The following is a 22203-nucleotide window of genomic DNA, read 5'->3' as shown; positions in this document are numbered from 1 at the left end:
GTGACCCTTAGTTCACTTACCTTTGGTAATTACTGCATGTTTAATTCCAGCACTCGGGAGGCAGAGTTTCAGGCCAGGCTGGTCTACATATTGAGTCCCTATCTCAAAAACAAACCAAAAAAATCCGTCTGAAAGTTGTGATATGTAACACCCAAGAAATATTCTGTTTATTAATACATCTGAAGTAGTGGTTAGAAGTTAACCTCTTCAGTTCTAGGGTGGCTTTGCTCTCTATTCTGACAGCCATTCACTTACTTCTGAATAACATTTACCAGGGCACCTTAGAGACAGCTCAACAGCTCCCACTGGACTTTATCCACAGGGTAGCATCACTGTCAACTGAATGAAAACATGGTACTGCCTTTTCTTGTTAATGTCAGCTGATCTTGGCTAAGTAGATGGGTAGAATTTCAACCCCAAATGTCATGGTTAACAGAGAAGGAACAAGTTGAGTATATACTTTAAAAATTTAGTTCTGGCCAATGTGGTGGTACACACCTTTGATTCCAGCACTCAGGCAGAAGCAGGCAAAGCTCCAAGTTCCAGGCCAGACAGGAATACAAAGTGAGACCATGCATTAAAAAACAAATTTAAAAAAAATCTTAGCTCTGCGCAAGGTTTTTTTCTTAGAAATATCAATCTGCCCTGCTAGTCAGGTAATTCAGATCCTCACAGGCACTGATGTAGCAAATGTTGTATTTTCTAGATTGAAAGATGGTTTTAAAAATGGTTTGTTAATTGCTATTTCCATTTTCTAATCCTTTTTCCTTAGAAACCCACAATCTGCCAAAGCAACCTCCACTTGCCCTAGCAATGGGACAGGCCACACAATGTCTAGGACTGATGGCTCGATCAGGAATTGGATCCTGTGCATTTGCCACAGTGGAAGACTACCTACATTAGCTATGCACTTCAGGAGCTCCCACTTACATTGTGGCAAATAGTCAACATGGAAGTAGACCGGCTCTGCTGATTTGAAATTTAGATTTTTTTAATTATGTACTGGGGACAGGTTTTTGTCGCTTTACATTGCTTCCTAGTTTACAGCATGATGCAAATGATTTTCTAACTTAGTGTTAGGAGAAAATATTTTCCATCTTTTAACCTCTTAGTTGTCTAAGAGTTAAATATTACTGAATTTCAGACGTTCAAATTGATCATCAGAAATCCTTTAAAACAATTACCTAAAAGAAACCAAAAATCCTGCCTTCTTTGTTGGGGGGAGAAGGGGGGAGGAAATGGAACAAGTTGTGTTTGTGTTAGCATGTGGGTGATGTAAACTACAAATTGGGAGCTGTTCCGACCCCCTGCTCCTGTGTAAGCATTCAATCAGTGTAACTTGCAAAATGCATAAACATCCGACAGTTTGAATTTAATAGTGTTGATGGAAGAAATCATTTTTAATGTGTACTGTAAAACTTGAAATACTCAGGAGCTGAGTGAGTACGTTTGTTGCTACTTACAATCCCGACCTGTTAGTCCCAGTAGTTTTGTTTTAACATGGTCTTTTTCAACTTTGTTTCCTGTTTAACTACAGATGACTTCTGTTGTAGACTCACAAGTTTAACTGTTGTATTATAACAGTATTACATGTCAACAGTGTGGTTATGACCTTTATTTATATAAAAACCAAATATTTAGTCAATTTACCGTGTCTTAATTTAATCTTTGTACACCTTCCATTTTTAAGTGCTTAAATGAGTACTATATTGCAATAAAAATGTAGTGATATAATTAACCAGCCATTAAAAATTTACTTCTACAGATATTAGTGTCAATTGAATTTATGTATTAGGTTCTCATATACTTTTTAGAGCAAATAATAGCAATGATTCTTACTATCAGCCCAAGTTAACAGTCTAACACTGCCTTTGGGTGACTGTATTAGTCAAACCTGATACTGTATGTGAAAAGAAAAGTAAGAATTTAACAGGTACTGTAACTGCAAACCTCCAAACTAGTTAATAAAATCTGAAAAGCTGTTCCAGGGCTGGCAAGATGGCTCAGCAAGTAAAGGCCCTTGCTGCCAAGTCTGATGACTTGAATAAAATTTGACTTCTGACACACCATGCATGTATGCACGCACATACCTTTTCTTTAAAGAACAAAACCATCCCCTGTCCCCCGTCTCCCCCCCCCCCAATTATTTCAGATTAATTTAGTCCATTGCTAGACAAAGGTGCTGGCTGACATTTAAGTCTTCCCCCAACAGACATTTACTTACTCTTGGGATTTTTTCCCCCATGCTTTTTTGTTTTGTTTTGGGTTTGTTTGTTTTTCATGACAGGTTTTCTCTGTGTAGCTTTGGAGCCTGTCCTGGAACTCACTCTGTAGACCAGGCCTGCCTCTGCCTCCCAAGTACTGGGACTAAAGGCATGCGCCGCCGCCGCCACTCGGCTTCCCCCCATGCTTTTTAACAGTGGCTTCTTACCCCCTGACAGCAGAAACCATATCAATAATACCAGAATAGATTTTCAAGCTGTACTGAAGACTTCACAGATGGTCTCTTTATCTTCTTGTGCCCACACAAGGATGAAAATTCCTTTCTAACTACTTTTTCCTCCAGGACAATAAAAGTATTTCAGAAAGAAATGTAGCCAGCTGTTTTCCAAGACAAAAAGGTTTATGGTTTTTATAACGATCCTTTACAATGATTTATGAATAACTAGATTTTGAGAAATCAGTCCTTTCTACACCAAATAATCTTAAATTGTATACATACAAAGTACAGGTTCTTCATTTAGCTTTATTTCAATTCACTTATAACTTTTCTTTTTCATCTTTCTGGCCATCCACCGTTTTTTAAACCTCTTGGCATTTTGTTGTTTCTGAGCACCTATAAGAGAACAACAGAAAGCTTCATGTGAGTGAATATTCCATAGGTATTAGTTAAAACCCTGGGAAACAAAAAATTCAGCTTCTTGTTTGAGAGTGTAGTTTACATAAATGGATACACTTTCTATAAAAGTAGGTCTTTCAATTTATAATTATGACCCCTCTCCTTCCAAAAACACTTCCTTTGTACAATTACTAGAGTAAAGAGCAGATGCTCCATCTTACCCCAAGTGCCGTTGAGAAACTGGGCTGCGGCCCTTTTCACTGGTAGCCTCTTGTTGTTCAGTGACAGGAACTTGTTTACTAAAGAGAAGAAATTACTTATCATTTCTCGGTCATTGTGAGAGCGAGACAGACAGACAGACAGACATGGTCCATAAGAAAATTACCAGTAGTCCTCTTGGATTCTGAACCATATAAACAATTGTGGATGAAGTGTTTGGCTGCTTCTTGCCTTGAATCTCTCAGGTCTTGATCTTTTAGCCTTACAGCCAAGTAGCTTTTGGTCTGACTGGTGATCAATACAAAAGGTCAGAATGAGTTAGAGGGCACATGCTGACTCTCCTATGTGGCTCTATGTGTGTACGTACACACGCATGTGGTATGGGGAGTCAGCCCAGACTGTCCCACTAAACACTACCATTCAGCTGCATCCTTAACCCACCTTTTTTTTTGGGGGGGGGGGGGATGAGAACTGTCAAACCCAGGGCCTCACGAAGTACTCTACTCTATTACTCCCAGTCCAACACGACTTCAAACAGTCATTTTGTTCTTGCTCATCCACTGTCTTTAAGTGATTGTATGTGTTACACAATACTGCTAAATCATGTGCTGTTTTATAAGAAAAAGAAATGCATTAACACATTTTAAGGCTGCAAGTAAATGTTACTATCAAAACTGGTATTTTTCTACAAATAACCCAATCAGATACACTACTACCTCCCCCTCATCCCAGTGGGAAAACAACAAAACTCATTACCTGACAGACTGCACTTTTTGTATTTTAACTTTCTTGGAGTTTCTTCCTTTTGCAATGTGTTCGCTTTTCTTTTTCAAATTAACTGAAAAATTAAGATCCACTTTGTGAACAGTATTTATATAAATTAACACTTAATGGCGCTCACTTCATGTAAGTGCAGGTTTTATTTGGAAGAAAATAATGGGGAATGGGCTTGAGCCAACTTTGGCCAGGCCTAAGGGCCTCAAGCAGCCAAGATTACCTGCAAATGACCTCACCCTTACACGAAAAGTTACTTGAATGAGAACAATCCATACCTTTTACATTTCCTGGTGAGTTCTTTATGCTGTGGAAAAAGAACAAAAGCTCAAAATGGCAGGCAGTAAAAAATACTCAAAACAAGTAACATTAAGATCCCTTCCAGCTTTTATGACCACTACTCCTAACTTTGATTCATCATGCCATACAGCACTGCCACCAACTCAGTAACTACACAGCATGGAGTGTCTTCTCAGAAGAATTTAAATCTGAGCACTGTTAGTAGACATCCAAAGAGTATGCTCAATGTTCTGAAAAACTCAGGAACTGTTTGTATAACTTAGCTTATCTCAACAATGAGAAATAACAGATTATTCAACAGTTTGGGTACGGTACTGGAGACAAGAGACAGGCTCCAGACAACTATCAAATGACTAAACTGCAACAGAGATGAGGTACAGATGCAGCCATACAGATCACACAGGAGAAAGTGATAGGGGCGAGTGAGAAGGGATGACATGGAACTTGGTTACGAAAGACAGGACCTCACCAAATACCTGCTTACATGCCTCATGGAACTCAAGATCGGAACACGGAAGGACAGCCACGTATTGTTGTGGTAAAAATGATTTCACAGTTTACACTAAGGCCGGGTATGGTGGTGTACACCTTTAATCCCAGCACTGGGAGGCAGGCAAATCTGAGTTTGAGGACAGCCTGATCTACAGGTGGAGTTAGAGGACAGTCAGGACGACACAGAGAAACGGTATCTAGAAAAACAAAAAGAATGCACCAAGGAGTGCCAAGAGGTAGAGGAGTAAGTTTCAGTAGGACTTATTTGATGGAAATAAAGACAAATGTAACTAAAGCTTTGGCTTTAGTTTTAAGCACAGACCACAGGGCAAAGCTACTAAATGAAATGGGGATGAGGAAGGGTGGGAGCAGGTAAAACCAGCTTCAAACAAGTTTGGATTTTAGGAGCCTGTGGTTAAGTGCCTGCCACACTACTAAATGGTAAGCTTAAGTCACCGACCACTACCCTGCCCCTGGACAGGTGCTGGGCAAAGTTTACTTGATAGACTGGGATCAGGAACTCCAAAACCACTGTAGCTTTTAAGTTTGGGCAAATTTCTTCAGTTATAGACAAATCAAAGATGGCTTTACATAAATAGAAGCCCTGTTACTTACTCAGCCTCCGAAGCAGCAGTTAGTTGCTCCAAAACAGCATCTGGAAGCAGCTTTCTTTTCTTTCAGAAGAAAGGCATGAAGACAAGTTAAAAGTGATGTACAGGTATTTCTGGAGTTGCTTCTAAAAAGTTACTCATTTCAAACAGCCCTGCATCCGGGCCAACACTGCCCTGCTATACTACTAAGCCGTCAGAAAGACGGCTTACAAAGTCCAGAACAGCCTCTGTAACTGTGCCCACATTAGCTCAACGTTCAAGTGTCCCTGTGACTAGAAAGGTATCTGTCATGGCCACTTGAAGTCAGGTCTCTGGGATGTGAAATAACTAATCGGTACGTGCCATTTTACTTTACAAATCACATTTTCAGAGCCCTAAGTTTAAGACCCCACTAGCTCTGGAAGCCCAAAAGACCAAAGCGTCAAGGCCAGGTGAGGTCATCTTCCACTCTTTATAGGGCAGTCGCCACGAAGCATCAGGAACCCCGCTCCAACATCCTTCAATTCCCCAAGAGCCTTGAGCGAGGGAACTCTAGCCCCGGCCGTGGTTTCAAAGCCACACGTCCCGCCCCAACCTTCTGTTCGATGAACAGTTCCTCGCGCCGCTTCCTCTTCTCTTTCAGCAGCGTTTTATCCCTGGAAGAAAAGGGTTCAAGTGAGCGGGAGACGAGCCCGGGGAGTCGCGAGGCGCCCCGGTCCCGCGGCCGGCGCCGCACCTCCGTGCACTCTCGCGCACGCGCAGCTCCTCCTCCCTCGCTTCCGCCTGAGCGCTGGCGAAAGTCAGCTCCTCCGGGGCTTCGTCGTCACCGTCCTCGTCCTCGTCCAGCGGCTCGGCGGCAGCGCCGCTGCTGGGCTGCCCGAGGAGCAGCCCGTGCTCCGCCTCCTCCTCCTCCGAGGCCGCCTGGTCCTCGTCCACCATCGCCTCCGCCGGCGCGGGGACACGCGACGGACGCGGCCGCAGCTGCACCATGACCAACGGGAAGACGGCAGTCTGACCCTTGGCCCGGAAGCAGCCGCTCGCCGTGCGCGCCGTGCGCGCCGCGCGCTTGCCGCGCCCCCTGTTGGTCGGGAGGCCGCAAGGAAGCACCTAGGCGCGTGCGCGGAAGGAGGGCGGGGCTCCCCGCGGTGGTTGTGACTGGGTAGACAGTCCAGGTAGGAAGGGACAGAACATCTCATTGCTCAGTGTTCCCAGGTTGGTCTGATGTATGGAACAGCGGCAAGAGCGAAATAAGACTTAATGACCATCATTGCTGTGGGATGCATCTCTGTATTCTGGGCATACACGGCCCAGTGACCTCTGTCTCTTACCCATTATGTAATCCGGAATGATTCTTCATGCCCTATTCAAGCCGTGCATTTCAATGAGCTGTCCTCTGATATGTGTTCCTCCACGTAGAACTGTTGACGCTTCCAACCTCCCACCCAGGCTAAGGATGGCAACATCCACACCATGGCCACTCTGGCATGTCTAGCTACACTGTTCTCTAAACCTTGCACACGTTTCTGTCACAGTTCCACACTCTGTAATCAGTTCGCATGCCGGTTGCTTCAGTTATTCTGAAATCATTGGTTTCTAATGTCTGTCATACGGTATATGTTCAACAAATGGTTAGTTACATCATATATACTTTTTACTTCTAAATCTTATTTTATCTTCTTATTTGGATGCAATTTCCAGTTTAAAAACAAAAGCAAGTGTGGACAAAACAAACAAACAAACAAAAACCAAAACTGCTGGAGAAGAGGTAGGCAGAGGGGAAGGGAGCCTGGGAGTTGGATGAGGGTGGGGGTCTCTGAAACCTCTGGGCCTTGGTCAGATAGAAAATACAAATGAAAACAATTCTCAGAGTCAGGCACAGTAACACATGCCTGAAATCCTAGCACTCAGCAAGATGAAGCAAGAAAATCCTAAATTCCAAGGCAGCCTGAGCTAAAGTAAAACCATATCTCAAGGAAACAAAACAAACATTTGCATCAGTGTGCTGATCCCTACCATAACTAACATTAAGAAAATGGAAACAGTTAAGCTGAAAGCCCAATGACAAACCTATTGAAAGCACATAATGGTACTGTGTGTACAAAACCCACATTGGAAGTATCACGAGGGCTGGAGAGATGGCTCAGCAGTTAAGAGAACTTGCTGCTTTTGCAGAGGACCTAAATTTGGATCCCAGAACCTGTGTCAAGCAGCTCATAACCATCTGTAACTCTAGCTCCAGGGGCTCCAACACCTCTGGGCCCTACAGTACACATACCCACTGCAGACACACACACTCACACATACTTTTCAAAAAAGGGTATCACTGAAGTTATTACCATCCCCTAGCTGTACCGCCTTTGGTCCACCCATCTAAAGTATGACTCTGGAGGTGCCTGACTAGTTCTCCAGACTCCCAGTAGGTGGGAGAAACTATCTTCTTGACATTTAGGGACCTTTAGGATTTGTTACAAATGACTGTCACATATGGCACACATAACTGTACTTTGTTGCCAGTGGTAAGTCATAGCGATTGTCAATTTGATTGTTTAATAAACATCTGTGGGGAGCCATGAAGTTCTGAGTGAATGTGTATTGTTGACATGGGCGTAGCCTTGACAATGTCAAGGGCCCCAATGCCTCAGACCCATGGGAATGGCAAAGCCTTCCCTGGGTCAGGTTCTCAGAAATGGCAAAGTCTTCCTGTGCCCATGTTGACTGTGTGCAAAAAGGGGCCACCACCACTCCCCCCTCCTGGGTGACTGCAACCTGAGACTGCCCCCCTACAGAGACCTCCCACGGAGTCAGCTGAATCCTTGCTCCTGCTGCACACAGGACACTTGCTGAGCTTCCAGGTTGCATAGACGGTGCCCCCATCAGAGTGACACAACCAACCCGACCCCAGCTTTTCTGCGTGTTTCTGTCATCTGTCCCTCGTCTGTCATTTCTTCATTTCCGAGCTGCTCCCACCAGGTTTCAGCACCCAGCCATGCAGCACTCACCAGATGCATTAATGAGGCACACCTTCGGGTGTGTCTGTAGGGAGTTCCCGAGAGGATTAACTGAGGAAGAAATCCCCTGAGTGTGAGGAGCAGACTGTGTACAAAGGAGAAAAAGAAAACGAATGGAGTCCTGGAGTCCCTTTCTCTGCTTTCTGGGCCCCATGGACCAAGTCATTCCCTCTACCATGTCTTCCCTGTTATGCTACATCCCTTTGATCTGTGAGTCAGATTAGACCTTTCATCCTTTAAATAATTTTTGTCAGGTATTTTGATCACAGCCATGAGAAAGGTAACTATTGACTGAAATCAATGGAATTCTGGGAGGGGCTGAGGTGAGGCAGGCCAGACACATAGTTACCTGGGGAACGACTGGAGCTGAGGGAGAGCGTTCTGTATGTCCTTTATCCTCTTCACTAGTGGCCACGCTCCTCTCTAGGCCTCTCATCCCTGCCATAGTTCAGGTCCAGTGCTGCATCAGCAGGTGGGGCTCAAAGACAGTGCAGCATTCTTGCTTTTATATTCAAGATAGAAAGTTCATTTTCAGGGTCCCATGGAGCTCGTAGACCAGTAGAGACCACATGCTCCCTCATTTATGACACTAAGCAATGATGAAGACCAGCGAGATGGTGTTCTCCTTCATTTAAGACCACCCATTGCTCTCGTCCCTCAGAGGCAGCTCATCTGCTTCGTCCAGGATCTGCCTTGTCTTTTTCTCATGCTGACGTTTCTACTTGGTTATTCCTTTTCTCTCCTTGCATGAGCTCCTGCTGGAAGTTATTCCATGTTCTTTAAGGTGAGGCACCCAAATGAGGTAAATACCGAAAAGGAAAAGAAGCCCCCAACAAAGACAGCTCTTGGAGGAACCTCCGTACACAATAAGTATCAACTATAAAGGATGGTTTCATTTCCGCAAAAAAAATTGTGCAAAAAAATAGATAAATACTAGGATTTAACTTTTAGTGTTTTAATTCTCTATTTCTATCTTTGCCTAAGATGCAAACAATTAGGAATGATCACCTTCTTCTCAAGCAGTTTAATTACAGATGTTTCCCTCCCAGTAACTGACCAAGAACAGCAAATCCCAAATACTCATATTTCAGTTGAAATCGGATGATATGGGAGAACTTGACAGCCTGTCCACTCCCTCTCGGGCCCCCCCCCCCCCCCCCCCCCCCCCGAGAAAATACATTTGCTGTTGGTGAAGCCCGATCACTTCACAGACGGACTGTCCTCTAGGGACACGAAGGGTGTTTTTAGACTTTCCAAAGTTCAGTTCACCAGCCACAGAACCACCTCTCCTGCTGGTGCCCTGGTTATGTGCGACACGATCTTCTCCTCTTTGCACAGGGTAATTAAGAAATCCTTTCAGTTTCATGAGGAGCAAGGGCTTCCGGAAGAGTTGTCCCACAGGGTCCTGAAAAATGAAACCTAAACAGAAGGAGCAATAGAGCAGAATTGGGAGATACAAGTTAACAAAAGGACGCACAACTGCAGCTGATAACATACAACTAATGGTGACAAATTTTTAAGGGATTTGTTTGATTGTTTGTTTTTGTTTTTGTTTTTGTTTTTGTTTTTGTTTTTAAACAGGGTTTCTCTGTGTAGTTTTGGTGTCTGTCCTGGATCTTGCTCTGTAGACCAGGCTGGCCTTGAACTTACAGAGATCCGCCTGACTCTGCCTACCAGTGCTGGGATTAAAGGTGTGCACCACCACCACCACCACCACCACCACCACCACCACCACCACCACCACCACCACCACCACCACCACCTCCCAGCAAGGGACTTTTTTTGTTGGTGTTGGACAGGGTCTCACTATGTAACCCTGACTGGCCTGGAACCTGCCATGTACACCAAACTAGCATTGAACTCACAGAGATCAGCCAGTTGCTACCTCTCAAGGGCTAGGATTAAAGGTGTGTGCTGTCAAACCTGGTTTTCCTGGACTTCTTTTATCCAGGTTCTGACAATACTAAATGTAACACATCTCAGACAACTGAAAAAGTCTGTATGCTGTAAGACTTTTATTCTGACAGATGGAGGAGGCATGATTGCTGTGTGTTTTACCTTTATAAAGCCAAATTCATAAGTGAAATTATATATGTATCCATATTTATATATATGAAGACACAAATGGATGGAAAGATATCCCATGTTCATGGATTTGAAGAAAAGAATTAACATTGTTAAAAATATCTATACTATAATCCTTATTGCAATTCCAATGTCATTTTCCATGATAGATATAGATAAAACAATAGATGCATATACAAACTTCAATAACTGATAAACTCATGAGCATAGTAAACAAAACCAGAGCCTCTCCAGTAAATGATCTCCTCACAATGTAGTACAAAGTGTCTGAAATTATAATAGCATGATACAGGCATAAAGATAGACACATCAGCCAGCATTACAGAGTAAAGTACAGAAAAAAAATCTATAAGTCTGTGGTCAGCTGACTTCACAAACCTGCCAGTGGCACAATGGGGAAAGGGAGGTCTTTAATAAATGGGGTTGGTAAATTACATAGCCACATGAGGAGAAATGAAATTGGACCATCGTCTCATATAATACACAAAAAGAAATTCAAAACTATGAGAAGGAAATAAGGGGGCTGGGGACTACACAACACTGGTCAAGGTAACAGATTTTTAGATTTGATTCTCAAAGCACAGGCCACAACAGCAAGAGAAGACAAATGTGAGTATATAAAATTAAAATCAGTTTGGAGAATAGCTCAGTGGTTGGACTCTGTGCTGTGCTACCCTAGGCTACATTCCTGTCATTGGAAGCAGAGTAAGTAACCACTAGAACATGATGTGGGCTGTATTTTAGATGGACTTGGTGAGCATGCCTATAATCCCAGTACTTAAGAGGTTAAGAGCGGGTGGTGGTGGGGCACGCCTTTAATCCCAGCATTCGGGAGGCAGAGCCAGGCAGATCTCTGTGAGTTCGAGGCTAGTCTGGTCTACAGAGCGAGATCCAGGATAGGCATCAAAGAAACCATGTATCAAAAAAAAATAAAAATAAAATAAAAAAGGTTAAGGCAGGAGAATAATGAGTTTGAGGCCAGCCTAAGCTATGTATTAAATTAAAGTGCTGGAGATCTGTCTTAGATTTAGAGAGCTTATCTAGCATGCTCTGAGTTCAACCTCCAGCATTACAAAATAAAATAGAAAATAAATTGGGGGGGGGGCACTAGAGAGATGACTCTGTAGCTAAGAGCATGTACTGCTCTTGCAGAGGATTAAGGTTTGGTTGCCAGCACCCACATCTTGTAGCTCACAACAGTCTCTAACTCCAGCTCCAAGAGATCCAAAACCTCTGGCTTCCACAGACATCTGCACTTGTGTACACATACCTCCACACAGTCACACAGACATATATATATATATATGGAGAGAGAGAGAGAGAGAGAGAGAGAGAGAGAGAGAGAGAGAGAGAGATCCTGTCAAGAATCCACTGGCCATTTGTTAAAGTATAAACAGCTACTGCCAGCTGTAAATCTGATTCAGGATGCCTGGGTGTTAGCTTTGTTTTATTCATAAGAGCTAGGAAAGATTAAAGGACCACCAGGAAAATTATGGGAATAAGGAAAGGTGAGGTCCTGTTAGCAGACCCCATCTCAAATGGAAGGCCTAGGTGTTAACAAATATAGCAAATAAATAAAGCTAATGAGTATTCATTTTTGCTTGAAATATATTATATATATATATATATATATGTTATATATATAAAATTCAAGGCATGTGTCCTTTTTCTTTAGATCTCCCTTAAGTAAACTTTTAGGTTAAGAGTTCAGTAGGGGCCCAGCTACACAGGTAAAGAAGGCTTTGTTCCCTGCTGGACGGCACAGCCAGGTGAGAATTCAACTTCCCCATCCATCAAATGTGGCCACTGTGACTGAGAAGCAAGGGCTCTTCCAACCTCTGATAAAGGACATCACTACCTACATAGTTCTCAGGCTAATTCCCCAGGTGTCTAGCCTCCTCCAGTAATTGTATTCAGCATCAAGTACCTTCCCTCCCACATATCAGTGAATTACTTTATTACCCCTAATTGCCTCTCCTGGAACTCCCCCCACTGACCAGTCCCTGCAGCCAGGGGGACTCCTTAGAGGTCCTCACACTGCCCAGCTGTGCGGCTACATTGGGCCTTTGTATCAGGTAGTCCTCGAATCTGGAAAGGTCTTCTGTCAGCATGCTCTTTTACCTCTTGAGGCTTCCCTTTGGGACCCCACCAAATCCTGAGGTCTGTCTGCCCCCCACCCGATTACACCTAGGCTCTTCTCACTGCCTCCGCACCTCAAACGCTGGCTGAGGTGCCCACTGTGGATACTGCGTGCCGCAGCCTCGGCCGCTAGCATCTGATCTTCACAGGGTAGGTTTTGGTCTTGGTCACTGACCTAGCCTATCCTTAGGACTGTGGCCAGGTCGGCACACTGTGCACTTCAGCGAAACTCTGAAGATTGGACAACATGGTAGCTGAGAGGACTGCTGGGTCCAAGTGCTGAAAGGCCCCAGACAGAGCCATGATGCGCTCGCACCCCATCTCTGTTTCAGCCACGTACAAACCCTGGCATTGCAAGGACTCTTGAGGTTCACTCAGTCAAAACACTGAGGTAATCAGAAAATGCCTCACATTTCCTGTAAGAGCGATCAGGCAGGAAAGCTATCTGGATGTGGAAATGGTACCTCTCACCTACAGGTAAAGGCTGTGGCCACACCTACTTGAAAATCTACAAATGCAAGCATAAAGTCTAGAGAAGAATGTAAAGTGCCAATGTGAAAAGTGAAAGTTTTATGGAAACTCCCATGTACCGAAGAACCACAGCCACCCAGCCTGTAGTTAACGGTATTTTGTTCTTTCATAAAAGTCAACTACAAACCAAACAAGAAACCACAACCTCCCCCTCTTTGTCCTCCTTCCTTCTCTCCTCCTCCACAAAATCAGAACTGACAGTCTATTGGGATGACATCTCCAAGCCTGCGCTCCACCCCCCCCAAACACCCCCCACTCCCCCCCACCCCCCACCCCACCCCACCCCACCCCCGTCACCCAGCTTTGGTCGTCCCTCCCCATACCTGAATCTGTTGGTGGCCGGGGTGGTTTCCATGTTAAACTCAGCCACTGGGACTCCCCTGGCAGCCACCTGAGGGGCAAACATGGCAGCGGGGTAGACCACAGAGGATGTTCCCACCTACAAAGCAAGCAGACGGAGTGCAGTGGGTGAGAAGCGCAAAGGGAGCTTTACTCAGGCAGGGATGTGGAGGGAGGCATGCGGGAAGCCTAGCGACAGAAAATGTGGGACAGAGGCGAATAAAAGGTGTGACTCTGTTCGGCCAGTCACTGGAAGTGGGGAAGAACCATGTGACCCAAAAAGACAGTCACACGAGTAGACAGAGAAGCAAGGGAGTGACCCAAAGGACATGACTGGGGGTCCCTTCTGTCCCGGTCTTTGAACTTGTGCCAACGATCCATGTTGTTTTTCTAAGGTAGGAAATAATCACTGTTACCGTTTTTTGACGTGCACACCACCCTTCACAGAAATGGAAAGGCCACCACACACACGGTAAACCAGGTTTTCTCACTAACACCACTGTGACCACAGAGGCTGCACTCAACATGGGATGTACACAGTAAATACAGAATGGAAATAGACCCACCACACAGTGCCTCTGCTTTTAAAGACATATTAGAGAAACTGTGGGCTCTGCATGCTCTTTCTAGTTAATTCCACCTTTAGAGAATGTGTCCTAAGGAAATTGCTTGAGGAACATGCTGAGATTCCCATCTACATGTATTCATACAACACTGCTTCAAATACCAAAATTTGAAACAGCCTAAGTTGGACCTAGAGTACAGACCTGTAATCCTAGCGTGTGGGAGGTAGAGGCAGGAGGATGAAGAATTTACATCTGGCTTTGGCTGTACAGTGATATGATACCCTCCAGGGCCACGTGAGATGCTATTCAAAAAACAACCTGAAACAACCCAAATGTCCTGAAATAGAGGATTTTCTCACTATATCATGTGTGTGCTAGAAAGTCATACAGCAAACTAAAAGATGCAACAGCTTTGGATATGTTGACATGGAATATGCCAATTGAATCCTTAAATGAATAAAACAGTCTCAAGGCAGAATGTGTATCGTGTGTATTTGGTGTATATACATCTACACAAGGAAGGAAGTGGCCAACTCTTTTGTGGAAAGAGCCAAAGGTAAAATCGTTAGGCTCTGTAGGCCATCCATCCACTCTCTGCCAAAAGGACTCAACTCCTGGTCTAGAAGAAAGCATCAAAATACTACGAGTGATTATTTCCAGATGCTATAATGTGGTGAGCTCTAATTTCCTTCTTATGCTTTGGCTCTTTCGTATTTTATCAATGACATTTAATAATGAGCATACATTCTATTTAAAATCTAGGCTGGGGATGGCAAGATGGTCCAGCAGGTAAAGGAGCTTGCTGAAAAAGTCTGGTGACTTTTTGTTTGTCCTAGAACCCATGTAAAGGCAGAAGGAGAGAACTGACTCTACAATGTTATCCTCTGACCTCCATACATGCATGTGGCACATTCACACACAAACATCACGCATACACATATGATAGATAAATAAAATCTGATGCTTCCACAATGGCGTTATGATAATATGTTACATCTCTAAATTTATACTGCTCTTAAAAAGCATGCTCCTTTTGTTATTTTGTGGGGGAAGAGAGGCTTTTAAAGGTGCTCAGAACATGGTTGTGCATAATTTCATATTTTAAGATCAGTTCTTGGAGCTGGAGAGATGGTTCAGTGGTTAAGAACAGTTGCTGCTCTGCCAGAGGACCCAGATTTAGTTCCCAGAACACATGCCAGGTGACTCACTACTATTTGTAACGCCAGGAGATCCAAAGCCTCTGGCCTCTGAGGACACTGAGCTCACATGCACATACCCACATGCAGATACACACACCTAAACATATTTAAAAATAATAAAACCAATCTTTCTAAAAGATTGGCTCTTATTTATTGCTTCTTGGTTTTTTTTCTGCAGGTCGCTTTGAGACTTCCACACACATCTGTGGAATATTCCTTTACACTGTGTGACTATGTCACTGTGATTGGTTTAATACAGAAGCTGACTGGTCAATAGCTGGACAGGTAGAGGTTAGGCGGGACTTGCAGACAAAAAGAGAGTGTGAAAGAGAAGAAGGGAGGAGTCTCAGAAGCACCAGAAGACGAGGAGAGAAGATGAACTTGCATAGTGAGAAAAGGTACCAAGCCACATGGCAGAGCATAGATGAGAAATATAGGTTAATGTAAAATGTAAGAGTTAGCCAATAACAAGCCTGAGCTTTTGGCCAAGCATTTATAATTAATACTAAGTCTCTGTGTGGTTATTTGGTAACTGGTTGGCAGGAAAGAAAAGTCCACATACACACATCTTTCAGGAGAGGGAGAAGGGGAAAAGGAGGAAGAGGAAGTGGAAGGATAAGGAGGAAGGGAGGAAGATGGCAACCAGAAGACACTCCACCCCAGTCTTTCCAGGGCCTGGAGACTAGAGACCAGCGTGACCTACCACTAGACACAGGTCACAGAGAGCCAGTTCCCTGTCCACCTCCTCCAGAACAGCAGGATCCAGGTTTTCTCCAAACCACACCACATGAGGTCGCAGCAAGCCACCGCATCCTGCCTCCTCACACCTGGAAGAAAGTCAACCTTAAATCATCTCTAACTGCCTGGTTAGCTCGGTTGGTAGAGCATGAGACTCTTAATCCCAGGATGGTGGGTTCAGGTCCCACGTTGGTGCTAGATGTAACATGAAATCTAATAGGTCTTTTAATAAAAAATAAAATAAAATAAAAAAACAACAACCCTGGAGCCAGATATTGGGGTAGATGCTGAAAGATCAGAGAGACAAAGGAACAAGCCACTGCCACATCTTACCTCTAGGACTCCACAGCCTGAAAAGGCTTTAGTTCCTGTCTCCTCATGCCTTATGTACCTTTCTCTGCCCAGCCATCACTTCCTTCCTAGTGCTGAGATTAAAGGTGTGTGCTTCCCAAATACTGGGATTAAAGGCATGGAGATCTCAAGTGCTGGGATTAAAAGCATGTGATTCCCAAGTATTGGGATTAAAGGTGTGTGCCACTACTGCCTGGCTTCTATGTTTAATCTAGTGGCTTGTTCTGTCCTCTGATCTTAAGGCAAATTTTATTAGGGTACACAAAATATCACCACAGGGCAGGACTGCCCGGGATCGCAGGAAAGCAAGGCTGCCATTCAGGCCAGGAGATGGGAACTTGTCCTGGAGTGAGTTCCAGGACAGCCAGAGTTACACAGAGAAACCTTGTTGGGACAGATTTCTCCTTTCACACCCTATTACCTCTAGGTAATATAGTCTAGGTTTATGTTCTAAAATCTTCTACCTTCTGTATCGGCTTCATCTTATTAATGTCCTACTCAGGAAACTTCTAGAATCCCCTAATCTTTTCAGATTGAAACTTCAGAGTTTAGTCATGAAAAGCCTCATTTTAAGAAATGAAAAAGAAAAAAATGAAAAGGATCTGTGGTTAAAATAAACCAAAGAAGTATGAATATAGCATAACCATTTTTCAGAAAGCACTGACTCGGGGCTGCAGCGGTGGCTCAGTGGTGAAGAGCGCACTGCTCCTGCAAAAGACCCACGCTAGTCCGGTGGCTCACAACCGTCCTTGACTCAAGCTCAAGGGACTCCAAACGTCTCTGACCTCCAAGTACACTGCATTCAAGGGTACACACCCGAATTGGGGGGGAGGGGGCGAGGCAGGAAGATCACTTGAGCCTAGGAGTTTGGACTCAGAGGTCAGGGATGATTGCTGCATCTATACATTTAAAGGTCATCATACACACACACATACACACACACCACAAAATTAAGATTTTGATTTTCTTTTCTGCACTCTTGAACACCAGCTATACATCAGGTTTTTATTTACCTGGGAAGTTTGTCAACTGGGATCCTGGCATCTTGAGTCTCTGGTTCTGGAGCCCTGAAGTCAAGAGTGTGAAGAGAATGAATACCCGTGGTAAAATCAAAGAAAAAAGGAAGGATGTGACATAGTCATTTGTGTCTTACCTGGCAGTGTATGGTACAAAACTTGCTCATGCATGCTAACTTACTTATAAGGTTCACAGAAGCATGGACCCTGAATACTGACTATTGGTTTTGCTCAAAGAGGGAATTTGTGTAGGGGAGAGTCTCCGTGGGGTGGTTGATGCTTCTCCAATGAAATTATGTTAGTATTTTACATCTGTAAGTTTTTACTGCTCTGAAATGGTTCAGAATTTTTTCTCAGTAGTTTGAATTGACCTCTAAAACTTTCCTAATTATAACAATAATACACATTCATCATAAAAATGTTGCAAAATTCACAACGAGATAAAGGAGAAATAAAAATTACCCATAACCTCTCCATTCCTCACAGTCACAGCCAATCCTTTCCTGTGTTTTTCTTGTGGTCTTTTAGCTAATATACAGATACATAAAGATGGAGTGGGAATTTGTATAAATAAAAATTTGGGATCATACAGCCAATACTCTGGCATCTTACAGTTTTTACTTAGCATGGTAAATTATGAGTCAAATATTTCTTTCATTAGATATCTGTATAGTGTCTAGTCTTACATATTAGAAATATCCACGAGACTCTTCAACGAACATTCAGTTTCCTCACATACATGTTCAATCCAAGGAGAAATGACATACATTTATTTATTTATTTACTTATTTATTTATTGAATGTCGAATGCTGTTTATTGAAGGAGGGAGGAGGTCTTTAATACAGGCTTACAGCACAATGGGAGAACCCCGGAGGGCAGAAGTTCGCTACTGATGTTTTGCAATCTTGCATCTAAGCTGTTAACGCCCAATATGCAGGATACACAGACAAGGAACTTCCCTTAAGCATTCAGGAGGGTGGAATCCAGCAGGGAATTAGCATAGGGAGGATATCAAGGTCAAGGTCAGCAAGCAAAGCAACAGTTACCCAAAACAGGAGCCAGGGCCCTACAGGTCCCCCCTTTTACTAAAAAATGAACTTAGGTTGCTTGGGACGTCAGCAGGTCACCTCACCCATCATGGAGACACCTGCCCAGGCCACACAGGCCTTCTGTCTTAGGTTGGTGAGCGCCCCTCAGGCATTACCCGTTTCTGAATACTCATTATCATATAGGCTCAATTGTGTGTGAGCTGCAGCATTAACTGCTGCTAAAGATCTCAAAGTGGCACTGGGCTTGCAATCTGTGTGTTTGACACAGAAAAGACCAACAGAAGTCTTAACCCACCCATAGCCAGTAGGCTAAAGGCAACTGAGCCATTCCCTTCCTTAACGAGCTTTACTGCAAATTGGAGTAAGATGGTATCCCAAAAGCAAATGGAATTTGAGTTTATAAATTTATAACTTTAAAAGCCAATTGAAAGGTATATAACTATTGAATTAAATTTATCATTCCCAATAGAATGAAAGATTAACTAACTGTGGTAGCTACTTTTGCTGCCAGGGTCTCCACTGCGCTAGCTATAGTAAGCAATTATGAAATGGCAATCCCAGAAACAGTAACAGCGGTAGCCACCTCTGCTATAACAGCAACAACAGCAGCAGCGATGGAGAAATGACATTTATTCTGCAGTACATTATAATTACCCTTTTCCTGCTAACGCTGGACAAATTGGACTCTTGTAATTCTCAGCGACAGCGCCACAAGAGGTGCACCGAGTTTTAAATAAGGTTCCTGAAAGAAAAGACACGTGCCAAGCAAGTTCAGAACTTAGTATCATAGAGAGCAAAGTCTCTGTGTTTGAGAGGCCGGAAAATAATTCATCTTCCTATGTTCATTTTTACCGAGTGGGTCTACCCTAGGAATCATGGGAAATACAAAAACGTGCTTTCTTAGTCACTGTTCTACTGCTGTGAAGAGACACCATGCGGGCGGCGGTGGCGCACGCCTTTAATCCCAGCACTCGGGGGGCAGAGGCAGGTGGATCTCTGTGAGTTCGAGGTCAGCTTGGTCTACAAAGTGAGTTCCAGGACAGGCTCCAAAGGCTACACCAAGAAACCCTGTCTCAGGAAAAAAAAAAAGAAAGAGAGAGAGACACCATGACCAAGGCAACTCTTATTAGAGACAGAATTGAATTGTGGACTTGCTTACAGTTTCAGAGGGTCAGTCTACTGTCATTGCCCCTGGGGCATGGCAGAAGCATGGCAGCACTCATGGCACTGGAACAGTAGTTGATCCACAAGGAGAGAGAGCAACTTGGGTCTAGTGTGAGCTTTTTTTTTTTTTTTTTTCAATTTATTATGTATACAGTGAGTGTTCTGTCTGCAGGCCAGAAGAGGGCACCAGATCTCATTGTAGATGGTTGTGAGCCACCATGTGGGTGCTGGGAATTGAACTCAGGACCTATGGAAGAGCAGCCAGTGCTCTTAACCTCTGAGCCATCTCTCCAGCCCTAGTGTGAGCTTTTGAACCCTCAAAACCCACCCCTACTGACACGCTTTCTCCAACAAGGCCACACCTCCTAATTCTTCTCAAACAGTGCCACTCCCTTGTGGTGGTATTGTGTTCCCCAAAATATCGTGTACCTTAATAAACTTATCTGGGGTCAGAGAACAGAAAAGCCACTAGTTAGGCAGTGATAGCACACGCCTTTAATCCTAGCATTTCAGAGATAGAAATCCCTCTGGATCTCTGTGAGTTCAAGGCCACATTGGAAAAAGCCAAGCATGGTGACACATGCCTTTAATCCCAGAAAGCCAGCCTTTAATCCCAGAGAGTGGTGGTAGAAAGCAGAAAGATATATAAGGCGTGAGGACCAGAAACTAGAAGCTTTTGGCTGGTTAAGCATGTGGCTGGTTAAGCTTCAGGCTTTCCAGCAGCAGTTCAGCTGAAAGCCATTGGGATGAGGACACAGAAGCTTCCAGTCTGAGGAAACAAGACCAGCTGAGAAGTTGACCAGGTGAGGTTAGCTGTGGCTTGTTCTGTCTCTCTGATCTACCAGCATGGACCCCAATAACTCGCCTTGGGTTTGATTTTATTAATAAGAACTTTTAAGATTCCTGCTACACTCCCTGCTGACTGAGTGTTCAGATATAGGAGCCTATGGGGGTCACTCTTATTCAAACCACCACGCATGCTCTACTGTTTAACCAACCAAAAAACAAACGCCTTCAAGGACAGCATGACCTGGCCGGGAAATAACTACAAGGCTAATATCCCCCATATGTCCCTGGGGTGATGTTCAGATGTCACTGAAGAGATCAAGAGGGAAGTAGCCACTCAACCTGAAGCCAAGAGTCTGAGTTACCAACTATGTGCACAATTACAAAGGGCTGGAAAGACGGGGCGGCTGTTAAAGGTTTAGTCTCACACCTTAAAGTCTGTCAATCATGTCGAGTGCGTAAATTCTTTAATAGAACTTGAACCTTTTCTACCAAAGAAACTCACTAACTAATTAACTAATAATAAATAAAAATAATTGCTAGTAATAGCGACTTTCTACAGTGCAATGATGGTGGCCACAGTTCAAACAGTTGCTGCTGCTCACTGCGCTCTGGGCTCTACACTCACAGTGCACACAGATAGTGGCAGCCTGCCTCCTCTGCCTTCTTTGGAGACCACCGCTCCTCTACGCCACGCTGAGCTGCTGGGGCCATGCGTCATATGACAAAAGAATCCTGGCCACAGCCTCCCGGCTAGCACACTCACAGTATGTCACTCTGGCAGGGGTGTGTGACCCAAGTGAATCACTCAAGAGGTGTGTTTCCTGAGGGGCTAGCTCTGCCCGTCAGTCCCGTCAGCTGGACAGACCTTATAATCACCTAGCATGTACACCTCTGGGCATGTCCGTGAAGATGTTTCCAAAGAAATTAGCAGAGAAAGGAAGCCCAGTGGAGCGATGGCTCAGTGGTAAAAAGCCCTTGGTGTGCTTGCAGAGGATGCAAGTTCGATTCCCAGCACCTACATGGTGGCTCTCAGGTATCCTTAACTAAGTTCCAGGAGGATGCAACACCCTCTTCTGGGTTCCAGGGGCACCAGGCACACACATGGTGCACACCCAAACACGTACAAGAAAATAAACAGTTCCTTGGGGGTCTTAGCTCCTATATGACCAAATTAAGAAGAAACAACAGTAGAACCATGAAGGGACCACAGCCATGGGCAGCCGATTCACGGCACACACGTCACCCACTGAGTGCCCAAGGATAAGAAGGCTGTCGTTCAGGGCACAGGAGAGGTTGCTCCTGGCCAAAGCAGGTGTCTCCCATGCTTCCATGCTTCCCAAGCTCCGTGCCGAGCTGCATTACTTCGTGAGCTGTGGCATTTCAAAGTCACGTGATCAGGAACTGATCTTATGAAGCCTGGAAGGACCAAACACTCTCACCACAACTTGGAGCTGTTGGTGCTGACCCACGACCTCCACCAAAGCCCATGGAAAGAGCTGGCTTTAGAAAGACAGAAGAAAAACCATCTGGGAAAAAGAAAATCACAAATAAATAAATAAAATATTAACAAGAAAAGAAAAAAATGTTTAAAAGCAGGAGGAAGTTCCACCTTAAATACAAGTGGCAGCTTGGCCAAGCGTAGTGCCACACACCTTTAATCCCAGCACTCAGGAGGCAGAGGCAGGCGGATCTCTGTGGTCTGCAGAGTGAGTTCCAGGACAGCCAGGGCTGTTACAGAGAAATCCTGTCTCAACAACAACAACAACAGAATGGCAGCACCACACAGGCCTGGGTCATGATCAGAATAAACAGAATAAAAAGGAAAGCACAGGTGTGTTGGCACATGCCTTTAAGTCCAGGCGGATCTCTGAGTTCGAGCCAGCCTGGTCTACTTAGTGAGTTCCAGGACAGCCAGGGCTACACAGAGAGACCCTATGTGCAAAAAAAAAAAAAAAAAAAAAAAAAAAAAAAAAAAAAAAAGCACAAGAGAAGCACCTCAGCCCTCTCTGCTCCC

The 22203-nt window shown here is 44.3% G+C and overlaps 3 protein-coding genes across 7 annotated transcripts in view; 1 reads left to right on the top strand and 2 right to left on the bottom strand.

The window, feature by feature from the left end:
- The window catches only part of Ranbp9 (RAN binding protein 9), a 91609-nt gene extending 89843 nt beyond the window's left edge, over positions 1 to 1766 (top strand). For both annotated transcript variants that reach the window (XM_006972819.3, XM_076573239.1), the window contains exon 14: positions 773 to 1766. In XM_006972819.3, coding sequence (XP_006972881.2) covers positions 773 to 903 — 131 coding nt within the window. In that variant the 3' untranslated portion in view covers positions 904 to 1766. The remainder of the gene's footprint in view (positions 1 to 772) is intronic.
- An 838-nt stretch (positions 1767 to 2604) lies between these two features.
- Positions 2605 to 6235, bottom strand: Nol7 (nucleolar protein 7). The gene is made up of 8 exons (XM_006972820.4): positions 5951 to 6235; positions 5810 to 5870; positions 5240 to 5298; positions 4111 to 4139; positions 3815 to 3896; positions 3225 to 3346; positions 3061 to 3138; positions 2605 to 2836 (listed from the first exon to the last, which is right to left on the bottom strand). Exons 1-8 carry the CDS (start codon positions 6202 to 6204, stop codon positions 2757 to 2759), a joined length of 765 nt encoding a protein of 254 aa, XP_006972882.1. The 5' UTR covers positions 6205 to 6235; the 3' UTR covers positions 2605 to 2756.
- A 2926-nt stretch (positions 6236 to 9161) lies between these two features.
- Sirt5 (sirtuin 5) overlaps positions 9162 to 22203 on the bottom strand; it is a 32544-nt gene continuing 19502 nt past the window's right edge. For 3 of the 4 annotated variants that reach the window (XM_006972818.4, XM_076573240.1, XM_042278402.2), the window contains 5 exons: positions 18891 to 18978; positions 17184 to 17237; positions 15785 to 15908; positions 13301 to 13416; positions 9431 to 9641 (listed from right to left, as the gene is read on the bottom strand). In XM_006972818.4, coding sequence (XP_006972880.1) covers positions 9566 to 9641; positions 13301 to 13416; positions 15785 to 15908; positions 17184 to 17237; positions 18891 to 18978 — 458 coding nt within the window. In that variant the 3' untranslated portion in view covers positions 9431 to 9565. Of the gene's footprint in view, positions 9642 to 13300; positions 13417 to 15784; positions 15909 to 17183; positions 17238 to 18890; positions 18979 to 22203 lie in introns of all 4 variants that reach the window. The other variant, XM_006972817.4, reaches the window with a different exon arrangement.

Source organism: Peromyscus maniculatus, chromosome 5 (genome assembly GCF_049852395.1).
Source record: "Peromyscus maniculatus bairdii isolate BWxNUB_F1_BW_parent chromosome 5, HU_Pman_BW_mat_3.1, whole genome shotgun sequence".
Lineage (NCBI taxonomy): Eukaryota > Metazoa > Chordata > Mammalia > Rodentia > Cricetidae > Peromyscus > Peromyscus maniculatus.
This window is presented reverse-complemented; position numbering and strand designations above follow the sequence as displayed.

Coding starts and splice junctions, on each gene's coding strand:
- Nol7 (XM_006972820.4), bottom strand. CDS start 6,204: ATGGTGCAGCTGCGGCCGCGTCCGTCGCGTGTCCCCGCGCCGGCGGAG. Junction 4,140..5,239: donor ACTGCTGCTTCGGAGGCTGA/GTAAGTAACAGG, acceptor CTTTTTCCACAG/CATAAAGAACTCACCAGGAA. Junction 3,347..3,814: donor CAAAAAGTGCAGTCTGTCAG/GTAATGAGTTTT, acceptor ATTGATCACCAG/TCAGACCAAAAGCTACTTGG.